The sequence below is a fragment of the Urocampus carinirostris genome, chromosome 2 (genome assembly GCF_059441175.1).
Source record: "Urocampus carinirostris isolate Australia breed hairy pipefish chromosome 2, RoL_Ucar_1.0, whole genome shotgun sequence".
Classification (NCBI taxonomy): Eukaryota; Metazoa; Chordata; class Actinopteri; order Syngnathiformes; family Syngnathidae; genus Urocampus; species Urocampus carinirostris.
The window spans coordinates 26,815,224-26,831,956 of record NC_142350.1 but is presented as its reverse complement, the minus strand read 5'-3'; the positions used below and the strand labels follow the sequence as shown (position 1 = coordinate 26,831,956).

At 39.5% G+C, this 16,733-nt stretch overlaps 1 protein-coding gene across 1 annotated transcript; it reads right to left on the bottom strand.

Moving 5' to 3' along the window:
* Window positions 1-1,684: 1,684 nt before the first annotated feature.
* hsc70 (heat shock cognate 70) lies at window positions 1,685-15,258 on the bottom strand. The gene is made up of 9 exons (XM_088326072.1): window positions 15,171-15,258; window positions 8,488-8,692; window positions 8,208-8,413; window positions 7,989-8,141; window positions 6,409-6,964; window positions 5,630-5,832; window positions 5,358-5,556; window positions 3,866-4,098; window positions 1,685-2,505 (listed from the first exon to the last, which is right to left on the bottom strand). The coding sequence occupies exons 2-9, from the start codon at window positions 8,690-8,692 to the stop codon at window positions 2,326-2,328; spliced, it is 1,935 nt and encodes a 644-aa protein (XP_088182198.1). The 5' UTR covers window positions 15,171-15,258; the 3' UTR covers window positions 1,685-2,325.
* Window positions 15,259-16,733: the final 1,475 nt, after the last annotated feature.

Here is a 16,733-nt window from a genome sequence, read left to right as displayed (position 1 = left end):
AGCCCATTGACACAAAAAGATTGGAGATAGGTAGGAACAGCACAAATTAGCACACAGTTTGTGCTAGCAGCAAGATAGCAACTTTATTTTAGTCATCACATTCAACCAGCCTTGAAAGTGCTTGAAAAATGCTCGAATTTGGCCATGGAAAATGTCCACAAACCCTGTGTATTTGTGCTGAGCACCCCAAAGCTCGGAACCTAAAATTGTCCCTACTTCTAACTACATTTTTTGTATTGTACAAGTTCTCACGGTTGTCTTACAACCAAAGTGCTCATTTTCCGTGAGTGAGAAATAAAAAAAAAAAAAGGCCAAGAAAATTCCATCTCAATCTTTATTGATATATTCTATTTTATGACAGGAAATATTAGGTACATTTTAATGTGTCATCAGGGGCTCAATCAAATTTCTGATCTTTTTTATTTGAGTTTGTCTGATACATGTTTTTGCTCTTTAAAGAAACAGAATAAAATCTCCAGATTGAACATTGTAGGGCAAGGATTATCAAATTTGACCATGCTTTTATTTATAATTCACACTGTTTTAAAAAGTTCAGAGAAAAGCCCAAAGTAAGAGGTCACCAAACTACAGCTGATAGAAGCATAAGAAAAAAAGCAGCCTCTTGTCAAACAATGACCTGCAGTTAATAATATGTCCACTGGACGTCACTGAAGCCACGCGCCACCATTTATCAGAGACATTATTGCAAACTAGAGGTAAGCCCAGCCCTAGAACAAATCCAGTTCGACCCGGGGCCCGCAGGAATTAAAGCCCGACCCAGCCCAAGCCTGAGCAGTTGTCTTTATCCGAAGGAAAGGAGCCCGAAGCTAACACGAATTTTGATTTTCTGTTGGGAGGAATTGAGAGGAGGAGGAGTGATTCCCCAATATCGGGTTGGGCTTAGGTCGGGCTCGGCTTTAAGATCTTACCTATAGTGCAAATGCCCATTTAGATGTTATTTGGTTTAAAATAGAAGTCTTTGTTTCAAGCAGTGGTTCTCAAACAGTGGGGCGGGCATCTGTCAAGGAGTCTGACCTTTTTTTTTTTTTTAACTGTCCTTGATAAAGTGCAACTGCACTTCCACTACACTAAGGGACAATGGCACTCACACTTGGAAGGGAACAAGAGGTTTTCTTCTTCCTATGTGGGGCATGACAGAAAATAATCAAGAAGCACTGGTTAAAGGGCAGTACAATTGCACTCACTTGCATTTCTTAGCCTGTGCCACCGTGTACCCTCATAAAAACTATAGTTTTTGCTGAACTCATGGCTAACATTCAAAAAGCCAGTTACATTTTTCAGTAAATACTTCTTTTGTACCTGTTTTATATCCTGAAATATTAAATTTCACTTCAGAAGTACCCATATTGCATTGAGCAATGCAAATAATTAAATTCAGAGCTTAAAAAGGGAGACTTTGCTATTATAAGTATTGTAAGTTTTTACATGTAAATAGATATTTTATTTGTATATTTTGTGTGTTTCAAAACCAATTGGATGAAAAGGTCCAATTGTAAACAAATGGACAATAAAACACAACTTGTCCAAAAGCTTTGTCCTGTGGTCAGTTACAGCCCGACTACATTATTTTTGGCCCACGGCCTCTGCCATAGAATTAATAATATGTGCCAGTAATGTTGACCAATCACAGTATCAAATACATTTGTACATAGATTTAAAAAAAAAAATACTATTTCACCAGATAATGGCAGTGGCACTTTGGCCACCTTTCCCTTGGCTTTCTTTGAGAGTTTTAGCCCACCTCTGTTCCAAAATGGTGGCTGTAAATAAAAAAAGGAAAGTTGACTGTGAGGGCTGCCACTTCCAGGACAAGTGGAAATCGGGTCTTTTTTTCACCGAAATCCGAAAGCACTGCGCCTGGCTAATTTGCCAAGAAATTGTGGCTGTTTTCAAGGAATATAATATCATGACGGCACTGCAAGATGAAACATGCTGACTACAGAAGGCTAACTGCAAAAGAACTCTGTGAAAAGGCGAAGGAACTGGAAGCTGTTTTAATGGCGCAGCGGCTGTTTTTTATGTGGCCTTGCGAGTCGAACCAAAATGCCACAAAGGAGAGCTATGAGGTTGCGACCCTGATGATTATACACTGCAAACCTTTCACAGGGGATAGATTTATTAAAGACTGTTCATAGAATGCCAGGCTCTCAAATGTTCAGCTAACCAAATCTGGCCCACTTCCCGAAAAGTTTGGACACCCCTGGTCTATGTTTATTATACGGCCCGCGACTCAAAACGTTTGGTGACCCCTTTCTTAGGACATTTGTACCATGATATGAAATAGCATCACTGTACGAGTAGACTTTAATCAACTTCCTCAATCGTCGGCCCAGCGGCGCCTCCCTCCGCTCCACCAGGGAAGCCACCAGGCATTCCTCCGGGCATCCCGCCAGGCATGCCTCCTTGGTAAAGCTTGGACATGATAGGGTTGCAAACTTTCTCAAGTTCTTTCTGCTGGTGCTCGTATTCGTCCTTCTCTGCAGTCTAAAGAGCAAAAGAAGAGTTAAAGTTCAAAAACGAAGTGCAGTAAGAACAGTGTTGGAAATTACACTGTAAGAACGCCGTTGCCGTTACTGAAGCTCAAAAGCGGTGCGTTTTGCAAGTTCGGGTAATGCTTTTCTGTGCGTGTTTATAAACTTTTTTGTGTGTTTTCATACATTTTGTGTGTTTGCCTAAATTTCTCTGCGTGTTTACGTAACTTTTTGTGCGTGTTTACATCCGTTTCTGTGCATGTTTACGTACATTTTTGTGCATGTTTACGTGTGTTTTGGTGGACATTTATGTGTTTACATCCGTTTTAGTGTGTGGTTACTAACTTTTTTGTGCATGTTTGCAAACGTTTTTGTATGTTTTTATGTACGTTTCATCTGCGCGTTTCCGTACATTTTTGTGTGTGTTCACGTTTGTTTTGTGTCTTCACATATGTTTTTGTGCATGTTTATGTAAATTTTCATGCGTGTTTCTGTATGTTTTTGAGTGTGTTTACGTACGTTTTTGTGTGTGTTTACGTCCATTTCTATACGTGTTGACGTACTTTTGTGTTTGTTTTTTATGACATTCTTTGGCTGTACGTTTATGGACGTTTTTGCGTGTGTTTGAACACATTTTGTGTGTTTACGTATGGTTTTGTGTGTGTTTACATATGGTTTTGTGCGTGTTTATGGATGTTTTTGTGCGTATTTATGTACATTTTTATATATGTTTACGTACATTTTTGTACGATTTTAGGTACGTTTTTATTGTGTTTTTACATACTTTTTTGTCCACGTTTTTGTGGCTGTTTACTTGCCTTTAGTGTGTTTACGTACATTCATGTGCGTGTTTACGTACGATTTGTCCATGTTTCTGAACATTTTTGTATGTGTGTAGGTACGTTTTTGTGAGTTTTTACGTACGTTTCAGTTCGTGTTTACAGATGTTTCCTTCCGAATTTACGTACGTTTTATTGCGTGTTCAAGTACATGCTGATTGTTAGTCATTAAATTGTTTACTGTTTATTTTTGTTGCAATTCAAGTGTAGGATAAATCTGTTGCTGGTGAGGTGCAATAAATACAAAACAGTTCTACAAGACAACTACCTGTCTCTTCCTTTTCAACTATTCTTATTCAACTGACTCGAATTCTCCTAAGAAATTTCAAATTTTTGACATACAAAAAGTAGTTACTTTCCCTGGTAATTAGTTATTTTTGCTGTAATATAATTCAGATACTAAGAAGTCGTGAGTAACTATAACGAATTACTTTTTCAAAGTAACGTTCCCAACACTTATTATGAAGCAAAAGTATGAAAATCCTCGAGCAATATTCTGAGACTTCAATCACATTCTGTTTTATTAGTCCTTACCTGGTTCCTGTCCAACCAGGAAATGACTTCATCGCACTTGTCTGTTATGGCCTTTTTGTCCTCTGAACTAATTTTGTCCTTCAGCTTCTCGTCTTCTACGGTGTTCTTCAAGTTGAAGGCCAAAGCCTCCAGGGCGTTCTTGGCTGTGACTTTTTCCCTTTGGGCCTCATCTTCGCTCTTGAACTGCTCAGCTTCCTGTACCATTCGCTCGATGTCATCCTTGCTCAGTCGTCCTATTGTAGAAAGAAAACCTCAATGACAAGAGTGTCCAAAATAGGTCACAGGGGACAACTGGGGATTTCACCACTATCATTTAGCAGCCCACGGCTTAAACTAAGAATTATACTTGTTCTCTAAAAATATCTCATGATGGAATGTATTTCATTCTACAAAGTAGATTCTTATAATTACCTTGTTTGTAAATTTAAAAATAACCTTATGCAAACACATAAAACAGTTGGGTAAAACGTAACCTATTTGGTCTCTACTGAACCAATCCACTGCTTGGTATTATTTAAATCAACTTCATGGGTATGTTTGCTCTAATGCCACCCCTAAAATTGATTGTTTTGTGGGGAAAATTGCATAAAATTCAATTGTTAAAGCCCCATTGTATAATATTTGACCACTAGATGGCACTGTTGTCTAATGCAAACAAAAACAAGTGCCACAGCAAGCAGCAAAACGAGCCATCTGCGGGCAGTGGGCAGGGGACACCCTGAACTGGTCGCCAGCCAATCACAGGGCACACAGGGACAGACAACTCATTCACTCATTCACACCTAGGGACAATTTGGACCGGCCAATTCACCTGAAATGCATGTTTTTGGAACGTGGGAGGAAACCGGAGTGCCCGGAGGAAACCCACGCAAGCATGGGGAGAACATACAAACTCCGCACAGGAAGTCTGGAGCTGGATATTTATTTTATTTTATATAAATATTTTTGTACCACTAAGAGGCCCTAAATATTTTACACTGTCAAAAATTACATAAAACTGGATTGTTAAATGGACATTGTGTATTATTTAGCACCACCTAGTGGGACGCGAGGAGATTTCTTCAGAAGAGGTCATGACATATAATAATTGATAAGCACTGTACTAATTAGGGAGGCACGGCGGCTGGGTGGTTCGTGTGCAGCTCCACGGTGTGGAGGTCTAGGATTCAATTCCAGCTACAACAGCCTTCCTTTGCGGAGTTTGCATGTTCTCCCCATGCCTGTGTAAGTATTCATCCGGGCATTCCGGTCTCCCACATTACAACATGTGTGTCAGGTTAATTGTTCGGTCCAAATTGTCCCTCGGTGTGACTGAGCGTATGAGTTGTCTATTTCTGTGTGCCCTGCGACTGGCTGGCAACCAGTTCAGGGTGTCCCCTGCCCACTGCCCGAAAATGGCTTAGATGGGCTCCAGCACCCCTGTGATCCTACTGAAGATAAGTGGTGCAGATCATGGATGGATGGATGGATGTACTAGTGAGAATAAATGCACCTTTGTCATTGGTGATGGTGATCTTGTTCTCCTTTCCAGTGCTTTTGTCAACAGCGGACACATTGAGAATGCCGTTTGCGTCAATGTCAAAAGTCACCTCAATCTGGGGTACGCCCCTCGGAGCAGGCGGAATACCAGTAAGCTCAAACTTGCCCAGGATGTTATTATCCTTGGTCATGGCCCGCTCGCCTTCAAACACCTGAAAAAACATTTGTGTGGTAAAATTCAGTTGTCGCATGAATACTAGATTAGAGATGTTGCTATGGTGCTACCTGAATAAGCACACCAGGCTGGTTGTCAGAGTAAGTGGTAAAAGTCTGTGTTTGCTTTGTAGGAATGGTGGTGTTCCTTTTGATAAGCACAGTCATTACACCTCCAGCGGTTTCAATTCCCAGGGACAGAGGGGTGACATCCAGCAGGAGCAAGTCCTGTACATTCTCAGACTTATCACCAGCCAAGATGGCAGCCTGCACAGCTAGACAGTTTCAAACATGCTCAATACATTATTTTTCTCAAAATCCAAGATTCTCTTAAGGGTTCGTACAGTTGCTTGAAATCCTTGAAAATTGTTGAATTATAATGTTGCGTTTTCAAGGTCAAGTTTCATGGTTTGAATTTTGGATGAAGTTCTTGAAAATGCTTGAAGTTGTTGCCAAAGCAATGTTTCTTGACAGTCTGACTCTAAACCACGCATTAAATGAAGAAAATTAACAGAAAAAGGGCTTGAAAGTGACGCCGACACGCCTGCTCTGGTGGCTTGTCATTATTGCTTGGTAAAGTGAAGCGTCACTGCCCCCTACTGTTCACACCCAGGAGGACAGCTCTATTTAGAAAAGCGGTTATTTTGGCTCTTTTTGCAGAGAAAAGCTGGCTCTTCCTTTGCTATATATATATATATATATATATATATATATATATATACTTGATCGGTGCTGGGTTTTTTCCTTTGAAGGTATTGGAAAAAATTGGCCTCAAAAGTGCTTGAAAAGTGCTTGAATTTGGCCATGAAAACAGTGTACGAACCCTGTCTATTCGAAAGAGATGTTGTTACCTGCCCCATAAGCAACCGCTTCATCAGGGTTGATGCTCTTGTTGAGGTCACGGCCGTTGAAGAAGTCCTGCAGCAGCTTTTGGATCTTTGGGATTCGAGTAGAGCCGCCCACCAAGACAATATCATGGATCTGGGACTTGTCCATCTTGGCATCCCTCAGGGCTTTCTCAACAGGCTCCAGGGTGCCACGGAACAGGTCAGCGTTGAGCTCCTCAAAACGGGCTCTGGTAATGGAGGTGTAAAAGTCGGTTCCCTCATATAGCGAGTCGATCTCGATGCTAGCCTGGGTGCTGCTGGAAAGTGTACGCTTGGCGCGCTCACAGGCGGTGCGCAGGCGGCGTACAGCTCGTTTGTTGGTGTTGATCTCTTTTTTGAATTTTCGCTTGAACTCTTCAATGAAATGATTCACCATCCTGTTGTCAAAGTCTTCGCCGCCCAAATGGGTGTCACCCGCGGTCGACTTGACTTCAAAAATACCGTCCTCAATGGTCAGAATGGACACATCAAAGGTTCCTCCTCCAAGGTCAAAGATAAGGACATTGCGCTCTGTTCCAACCTGAAATTGAAACAAATTACATGGAATTTACTTTGGTGGATTTTAGGATCTTTGCGGATTTCTTCTAGTCTCTTCATACCCTCCTACTTTGAATGCTTCGAATTTGCAGTAAGCGCATTCCTCTAAGGTACAGTCCTTATTGCATGTGCTGCTTTTTTTTTTGCTATGCCCGAGAAATATTCGTACATGAGACCAAGTACCTTCCAAATTCTTTCTAAAGAATTGTATCTCTCTCTCTCTCTCTCTCTCTCTCTCTCTCTCTCTCTCTCTCTCTCTCTCTCTCTCTCTCTCTCTCTCTCTCTCTCTCTCTCTATCTATTTATCCATCTATCTAAAGACAAGTTTTGACCTCCCTAGATTCCAATGGTCACGCACCAACTTCCAGCGGAGGCATCGGTGGGAGCAACGGTCACAGATATATTATATCAAATGTGAAATACATTAATGGCTGTTTTCTTTCTGTGTTCCAATAATGTCCTAAATGTTGGTACAATTGGCTGTTCTTTAAAGACTATATTGGAAGAGATTAATAATTGCGAGATAACCAACACATGTCTTGAAGTAATGATCTTGAAGATTGTTTGCATTTTGATGTTCTCAATCCATAGAGGGATTTTTAATCCCTGTTTGCTTTTCCAAAGAAGTTGGAGCAAGAAGTAGATCAAAGCAAAAAAACAAAACAAAACTGGGGAGTAAGTAAGGGAGTTAGTCCCAAGAGTTAGAGCTGTAACTTGCTGCTGGTCTGTAATAGTCCTTTTATTTGAATCAGTTCAAATGTAACTTTTTCCAAAGTCAGATTCTATGTCAAGAATGGGTGTTCGAGGTCCAGGGACCAACAACTCTCTTAACGGTTGGTTTAAACCACAGGCACGTCTACTAACTTATTTATTACCATCATCTTCTCATCCACCAAGCAAACTCCTCAAGCAGTATGGGTTTTGACTTTTTTTTTACTTTATGTAACTGGATTTCCCATCCCTCCATCAATTTTATCAATAAAGATTAAATCAATGACTTGCAGTTACCTTTTTGTCTAGGCCATAGGCAATGGCTGCTGCAGTTGGTTCATTGATGATGCGCAGAACATTAAGCCCTGAAATAGCTCCAGCGTCTTTGGTCGCTTGACGCTGGGAGTCGTTGAAGTAGGCAGGAACGGTGATGACCGCATTGTTCACTGCCTAAAAGATAGAAAGATCTGTTTTGGGAAAAGGTTCTAGGTCTTTTTGATTTATTGTCTTCCTCACCTTGCCAAGATAGGCCTCAGAGATCTCCTTCATTTTAGTGAGGACCATCGAAGAAATCTCTTCGGGGTAGAAGGTCTTTATCTCACCTTTGTACTCAACCTCCACCTTGGGTTTGCTTGAATCATTCACAACCTTGAAGGGCCAATGCTTCATGTCTGCCTGGACAACAGAGTCGTCGAATTTACGACCAATCAATCTCTTTGCATCTGCAGATAGACCAAGACAAGACATCAATTTAATCTACACAACTGACTTCAGAAAATCACCAAGATTTATTTACCAAAAACCGTATTAGATGGGTTCATGGCCACTTGGTTCTTGGCTGCATCTCCAATCAGCCTCTCTGTGTCCGTAAAAGCCACATAGCTTGGTGTGGTCCTGTTTCCTTGGTCATTGGCAATGATTTCCACTTTCCCGTGCTGGAAGATGCCCACACAGGAATATGTGGTGCCGAGATCAATCCCTACTGCTGGTCCTTTCGACATCTTGAATAAAATGAAGAAGCATACAGAGGCATCTAAAACATTTATTTTTGCCATTACTGACATTGGGACACAGTTACGCAATTTAAAGCTTCTAACAATTATAGTGTAGTGCTTAGGTCAGTGGTTTTCAAAAAGTGGGGCAGCCACCCCTGCGAGTCTGCGTCTTGTTTGACTTTCCCAGAATAAAGTCAATTGCACCTCCACTACACTAGGATGCAGTGGCGTTCTTATTGGCAGTGTTGTGTTTACATATAGCCTCCACGCAGTGCATTAGGCACAGAGTTTAAGCATTGAGTATGACGTAAAGATGCAAAGTGCAGCAGATCCTCAGGTTTCCCATGAAGAAAATATTTAACAGGGATGTGAAGACAGGTGAAAAAAGACAAGGTAAAGTGGCAAACAAAAGTCTCCTTGTGAAAGCTAAGACGTATAAATCAAACTGTCACTTAAAGACTTTACAACCCAATCACGCTGATAAGACGTCTGAGGTTTTTTCAGCAAAAATATGCCGAAAGGCAGAGATTCAGATTCAGATCTACTTTATTGTCATTCTAGTACACGTGTATACAGAACGAAATGTCGATACATCTGACCCGCACAGTTTCCTTGAATGTACAGATATAAATAAAATGTTGTATTGAGTTGGAGTATTGAGTACTAATAATATACTAAATAATTATGGCTATGTATAGTATTTTACAGTAGCGCAAATAGTGCAAGAGGAGCAGCTAACCAGATGTGCAAAATGGGCAGTCAGGTAAACAAGTCGGGTAACAATAACACTGTAACAGTAACAATAACACTGTAACAATAACGCTGTAAGTACAATAGTGCAGAGAAACAGATGTGCAAGGAGTGGCTAGCTATAAAATCTGGCATGGACGGAGGTGGTGTATTACAATCACATTATCCCGATTTTAGCTAACCTGCATTGGCTCCCTGCCAGCTTAAGATGTGATTTTAAGGTTCTGTTGGTATCATAAAAAATCATGCTTGGACTTGCTCCCTCATATCTTTCAGATTTAATTTCTCCCTATGTTTCGGTCCGGAGCTCTGAAAATGCTGGTCTACTATTGATCCCGGGAGCCAAGAAAAGATCCGCAGGTTCGAGGGCGTTCTCGATTCGGGCCCCAATGTTGTGGAATGCTCTGCCCCCTGCGATTCTTAGGGAACTGTTTAAATTGAGGCTTAAAACACACTTCTATTCTATAGCTTATGAATGACCTATATTTCTCATGTTGAGGTTTTTGAGTTTTTCCTTGCCCTCGTGTAGGTTTTAGATCAGCGGATGGTGTAAAAATAGTCTGTGGTTTGCAATAATCTGTGGTCTGTGCAGACTTTTGAGATTCCTTGTGATTAAGGGCTATAAAAATAAACATGATTTGACTTGACTTGACCAATTACCAAGGAATCATTGTTTGGTCCCCATCAACATTTTATAATCACTTAAAAAAAAATCAAATGTGAGAGGATTTCTTCTTCTGCGGGATGGGGCGTGACGGAAAATAATTGAGAAGCACTGGTTTAGGCCATTATTCTATGCAGTGCAAACATTAAATGCAGCTATGATGCATTTAAGTTTGGAAGGGATTTTTGATATTTAATAGGGATTTCCCCCCAACCCCCCAAACGTATTCCTATTAAGTTTATTCAGCTTATTTCTGTTGTTGATACTGGACACATGCAAAGGAGATTGCATAGGATGCCAGTTTGATGTATCAACTATTATTCCTCCCTCGTGTTTGTTATTTTGACTATTATGCACTGTTTACATAATTTTCTCTATTGGCCCACAATGTTGGTGTTATTTGATTACCACAGCCTTTTAGGGCGGATCTGCTTTTGTAACCCAGCAGATTCAATAAAAATAAAGGGCTTGGGGGGGGATTTTTAGAACAATTTGTTGTTTTTTTTCGGAATTTGTTTGTTACTTTGTCTATTATTGTGTACAGTTGATCTTTTGTTTGGCTCGCTGTTGTTTCTTATTTTAACCTTTGTGCACTGTTTACATTGTTGTCACTATCAGCCAATCATGTTGCTGTTCTTTGATTCTCACACCCTTTAGGGCAGATCTGCCTTTTGTAACCTAGATTTAACTAAAGGAAAGGGTTCTGGGGTAGGCTTTCAGAACATATTTGGTATTTTGTATCGAAAAGGTTTTTTTGTTGAGTCCTTTCCTGTTCTCGTTGCAAGTTCAAAATGTATTATTGTTTTCTCCTTAGGTAGAGGGTTTGCTAAACTACAAAAGTTGACCCTCAAAATTGCACGATGATAATACTACTACTACTCTTACTATTACTCCTACTCTTTCTATTACCAGTACTATTACTATTACTGATTAATACATTTTACCTTAGTATAAATTCTAATATAGAATACAAATAAATCTAAGAAATTGTCTTTTACCAAGGTAATTATTATCGATATTCTTTTGCATCAGTTATATTTAGGGATTATTTGAAAACTGAAAGTAGCATTCACTGTGCCTTTCACAATCCCTTTATGCACATTATGTCCCTCCTCTTTCATGAACATGACATTATCATATGAGACTAGCACTGATTTAAGGGCAGTAATCGCTGTGTGTGTCCCTGTGTCGCGAAACAGCTGGCTCTAAACATCACAGTTTTTATATATATATATATATATATATATATATATATATATATATATATATATATATATATATATATATATATATATATATATATATATATATATATATATATAAAGACTAGATATGACGCGGTCCTTTGAGCAGCGTGCCTTCTGTAAGCTAGTTGGGTCAAATTATCTCCCAGTACATGTGGACGGAGCCTTGCACCATGGAGTCCCAGAAAGCGTGAATAAGCTTTCATAGGTAAAAATGTTTTGGACTCTATTTCTTTTTCATTATTTCATCTTGTTGAGAGTTTCATTTGCTCCAGCCCCTCTTGGTGGCTTTCATTGTTCCAATGTTTTTTTTGTTTTTTTTAAAAGGCTGCGCCACATCGCCAGACTTACTATCCTTGATTTACAAGGTGGAAGTACAATAAAAAAATAGTGTGAAACAGTCCTCTTTCAGGGTTACTAGAACTGTTTTATAGCTTTGACCTAGGGTTATTTTAAGTTCAGAGCTTTGGGTGTGCTGAACACAGTTACTTAACGGAATACATGTAAAGGCGTTATGTTACCAGGATAAAAAAGAAATGTAATTATGTTCTCTTACTGTCACATAAAAAAAGATGTTATCAAATTGCAGGTACATTGAGTTCGAATAAGGATTACTTTGCAGGTTTACAATTTCATTTAAAAGCATTTTCATGCTGCACACTACAAGGTACAATATTGAAGTCCAGTGTATGTTAGTTTTTACTCTTTGTTTACATCCGCCATGTCTATTTGCTCCTCTCTCTCCCTCTCTCCCTCTCTCCATCTCTCTTAATCTCCCTCTCCCCATCTGTCTCAATCTCCCTCTCTCTATCTCTGTCAATCTCTCTCTGTCTCTCTCTGTCTGTCTGTCTCTCTCTCTCTCTCTCTCTTTCTCTCTCTCTCTCTCTCCCCTCTTATTCAGATTCCACATACGCAGCACACTCAGGACCCTGAGGCCTGTTCACCCGCAGAGGTGCCTGATTACAAAACACAACTATATGACCAAAATGTCACGAAAATAACAGGAAAATGCCATATGATGAAACGAGACAAACGTCAAACGATGAATGCAAAGTCATGCCCTGGAGCATGTGCCCTTTTCCAGAGAATCCTTCTAAGAATCCATTGACTCACTTCATGCACTCATTCACATATATCTCACATTTACAGATACATAATGCGCTCATGGGTTAAATGTGTCAATCAAAATCTTAATTACTGACATAAGAGAGACAGATAGCGATAACAAGATGCAAGCAACAACCTGATCTTGTTTTTCTCTATTTCTTTTTCAAGGTTTTATTGTTTATGACTGTTAAACAAAATTAAGTAATTTTATTTTATTTTATTTATATTTTGTCTTTTATTAGCATATTTGGTCTTCGAGTAATCCAGATATAATCAAAAGTACTTAAATCAGGTTACTTTAGTATTATATTTAATATTATGATATTCGGATTACATTACTGATTTCATTTTTCAACGTGTAAATAGTAACTCTATCGGATTACATTTTCATAGACTCTACTCTGGGCCAGAATGTCTGACTGGTTAAAACGTTGTTTTTTTCATAACAATTAAAGTGATGTTGGTTTGTTTTACACTGTTCCACCACAAACAAATACATTAGGAGGAGGTTTTGTGTATTTCTTTATAGTTACTGTGGGTAATAGACTAATCATGTTGCTTTTTTACAGAAAAAAACACAGGTGATAAAACCTGGTAAAATAGTTGTTCAACATAACCACTGTATAACATACTCCCATCGAAATATACCAGAGCCTCCGCAGACTCCGCCGCTATGCCACAAGTGACACTGGCCGGGCGGAAGACGAGCGGTGATGGGAATCAATGGATAGAACCATTCCAGGGTTGTTCCCGATAATGAGTTGATAATTTTTTTGTAATATTTTTTCAATTTAAATTTCTTAATGAGACGTTTTCCATCATATTTTTAGCTTATCCTGACTTTTATTATGGAAAAGACACAATTCCTCACTTTTTAGGCCATGTTTCCAGCAGGAAACTGACACACACCAAAGTGTCTTAATGACATTTGAACTGTAAGTGTGGTATGCTGGGAGCGCGGCAGCAGACAGAAAAGAGAGTAATGACCACAGCCCTAAACATAATCGGCTGCTCTCTGCCCAGTGTAAAAGACATTGCTGGCTTGCGATACCGCACATTATAAACGCAATCCGCACCCTGGCGACCATCTCTTAAACTGTTGCCTTCTGGTAGGCGCTGCGGGTCCCTCAAAACCAGGACAAACAGTCTCAGAGACAGCTTCTTCTCCAGGGCCATTACCACCCTAAATAAGTGCACAAAACTGTAAAAACATATTAGGTGACTACTTTAAGTTTTTTTTTCTTTTGTTGTTGATTAATGTAAGTCTAAAAATAATACTATTGCATGGAACTGTGGAAAATAAATAAATAAATGTGGGCGTAAACCGGAGGGCCCGGAGGAAACCCACCTAGGCATGGGGAAAACATGCAAACTCCGCACAGGAAGGCTTCTGTTACTTTTATCACTGAATGAAAGTTGGGCGGTACGGCGACATAGTGTGAGGCCCCTTCTCAATGTTTCTTTTTTCCTCACGCTGAGGTTCTGAGTTTTTCCTTGCCCGCATGTCGGTTTAAGATCAGGCGATGGTGTATAAATAAAATGAAATGAATGTATGACATTTTTGTGACTGATCAGCGCCAAGGGCACCCAGTTTGATATGATTTTTTGAAACAACGACTTAGCTAGATGGATTGCTAAATAGCTAAAAAGGTAGCTTGATAGTTAGCAAGAAAGGTAAACGGGTAAAAAAAAATAAAAAAGGGTTGGATAGCTGGCTAAAAGTGTAACTAGCCATCTAAATAGCCAGATGGAAAGCTAAAAACAAAGCTAGATAGCTATTTAGAAAGGAGGCCAAACTTTAGCTTGATAACCAACAAAAATATAAAATGTTGGCTAGATATCATGCAAAAAAATTCAAGACTCTAGTAGATAGCTTGCTAATAGCTAAAAAGGTAGGATGATAAAACTAAAAAGGTAGCCAGGTAGCTAGTTAAAAAAACTGCACATTTATTATTAATTCGCTTTTTAAAACCCACAAATTGTACTTATTTTGTTGCATTCCCTGTAAAATAAATCAAGAAAATGATGAATACATACATTTCTTTAATACGCTAATTCATTCTTGTTCTACTCTCCTAATGATTCACTCAAAAATATTTATCGATACTTGTTTATGTAATAATAACTTATCAAGTTTTTACTATATATATATATATATATATATATATATATATATATATATATATATATATATATATATATGCGGCACAGTTCTGAGGTCATGAGATCGAATCCAGCTACCTGTGTGGAGTTTGCATGTTCTCCCTGTGCTTGTTTGGGTTTCCTCCGGGCACTGCAGTTTCCTCCCACATTCCAAAAACATGCATGGCAGGTTAATTGGGTGTGAATGAGTAGGTGAGTTGTCCGTGTCTGTGTGCCCTGCGACTTGCTGGCAACCAGTTCAGGGTGTCCCCTGCCCACCACCCGAAGATAGCTGGGATGGGATCTAGCACCCCCGTGACCCTACTGAGGATAAGCAGTGCAGATAATGGATATAATATATATAATTTATAACTTATTTAAATTTTACCCAGCCGGTCACTATGCTCCCCCCCCCAAAAAAGCTCTGAACCTAAATCCGCCCCTACGTCTAGCCATTTTCATATTTAAAAACAAAATAAAAAGATTTACACGCAGCATTTAAACTTTTCAATGCAGCACTGCATCAAGACAAATGATAAAGCCAGGGTGGATGCAGCACAGATCAAAATGGTGTTACCTTCTCTCGTCCGATGTCCGATTTGAACTGAGATTACTTTGCGATAGTGACTCCGGCTTCCTCTCCAGCGCTCCTTTCTGCGTCCAGGCAAACAGATGAAGAGGGCCAGTGCGTGTTCTGATCCGGGCTGTATATAGAGCACCATCCAGGGGGAGCCCTGTCAGGTGATACCCCACAGAAAGTTCTCGAACTTTCTGACTTGCTTAAAAAAGCTTGTTGGTGTGCGTGGACAGAAATATTGGGACAGCTGACCTTTACAAATGGGGGCCATCAAATTAAACAGCCACTCCTTTTGCTTCTATTCTGGGAAGGCTTACTACATGATTCCCTCTTAAGTGTCACAGTATCTGCTCTAGACCATTCCTAATAAGGATCCACCAATATGGGTTTTTCACAACCAATTATGAGTATAAAGGGAGGCCGATAAGTGATATTTGGAGCTGGTTTTCATCTGTTGTAAAAGCTTAAAAATTGACATAAGACATTTTTAATAACAAGAAACAAATAATTTTTGCTATAAATTCAAATAAAACTTTAAAAGTGGGGCACGGAGTTTGATATCTTAGGGCTGCAATCTTGACCCTAAGCCAGGAGGTGGTGGCAGAATAACACATTATTTGCATGGTATTTCTTAGACGTGCCCGGATAAACTCTTCTTTTTATATCTTTTTGGGGGGTTATTTTGCCCTGGACACCAATCGCTAAAAGTAAGGTAAAGGAGATAGTCAAAATGGAAAATAAAGCATAAGGCTCTTCAAACTAAAATGGGCATCGTTAACACTTTTGTGTTAACATTTTTACTTAATAGAGAAAATATTTAACTTCCAACATTTCAAGGACACCTCAAACTACGCATCCCACCTATACAAGCTCTCTAAAACCTTTTACAGTCAATAAGCTAACAGGACTAATCTTTCACTTACAACGAAAACTAATAATGCAGGAAACCAAATAAGGATAAGCAGCAACTTGTGTAGAAGTACATGTAAACTTAAATAGGTCCCTGATTTTTTAAAAATATAATGAATAAATAAAAATACAACCAACATGACTTCGGTTAACTTAAAGCAAAAAGTGCATTGCAATTTCAACGGAGCTCACAAATTGAAAAGTGTGGGCGCTCCTAATGTTATGGTAACAGCTAATAACTCAGCCTTCCACTTAGTATGCTTTTTATGGTCTTTCTCAGTCACAAAAAGACACGCTTGACTGACTAACTAATGTTATGATAAGAGCTAACATATTAGTCCCCAGCTGAATGTGCTCCCCTGAAACAAGTTAAATACCAGTACACTTCTTACACTATCTCTTAATCACACACACAATTTTCTACAAGGGACTTTGAAAAATCTCTATATCATCAGCAGTCTTGATTTACAGGCATGTTGGGACTCAGGAGTTAGCAGAACTGCCATTGTTTACACTGCTTTCATGTTATTCTTCTTTCTTCAGTGGCTCCGCCCCCGGTCGCTTATTCAATCAGAAGATGCGGGGTGCGTAGCATGTGAGACAAAAGGCGGGAGAGAGAGAGAGAGGCTCGGCTGTAACTGAGCCTAAATAATC

What these genes read in the sequence shown, in the direction of transcription:
- hsc70 (XM_088326072.1), bottom strand. Translation starts at nt 8,692, where the DNA reads ATGTCGAAAGGACCAGCAGTAGGGATTGATCTCGGCACCACATATTCC. An exon ending in AGCGGTTGCTTATGGGGCAG is followed by an intron (nt 5,833 to 6,408) that starts GTAACAACATCT and finishes GAAACTGTCTAG; the next exon opens with CTGTGCAGGCTGCCATCTTG. An exon ending in AGCCTGGTGTGCTTATTCAG is followed by an intron (nt 5,557 to 5,629) that starts GTAGCACCATAG and finishes ATGTTTTTTCAG; the next exon opens with GTGTTTGAAGGCGAGCGGGC.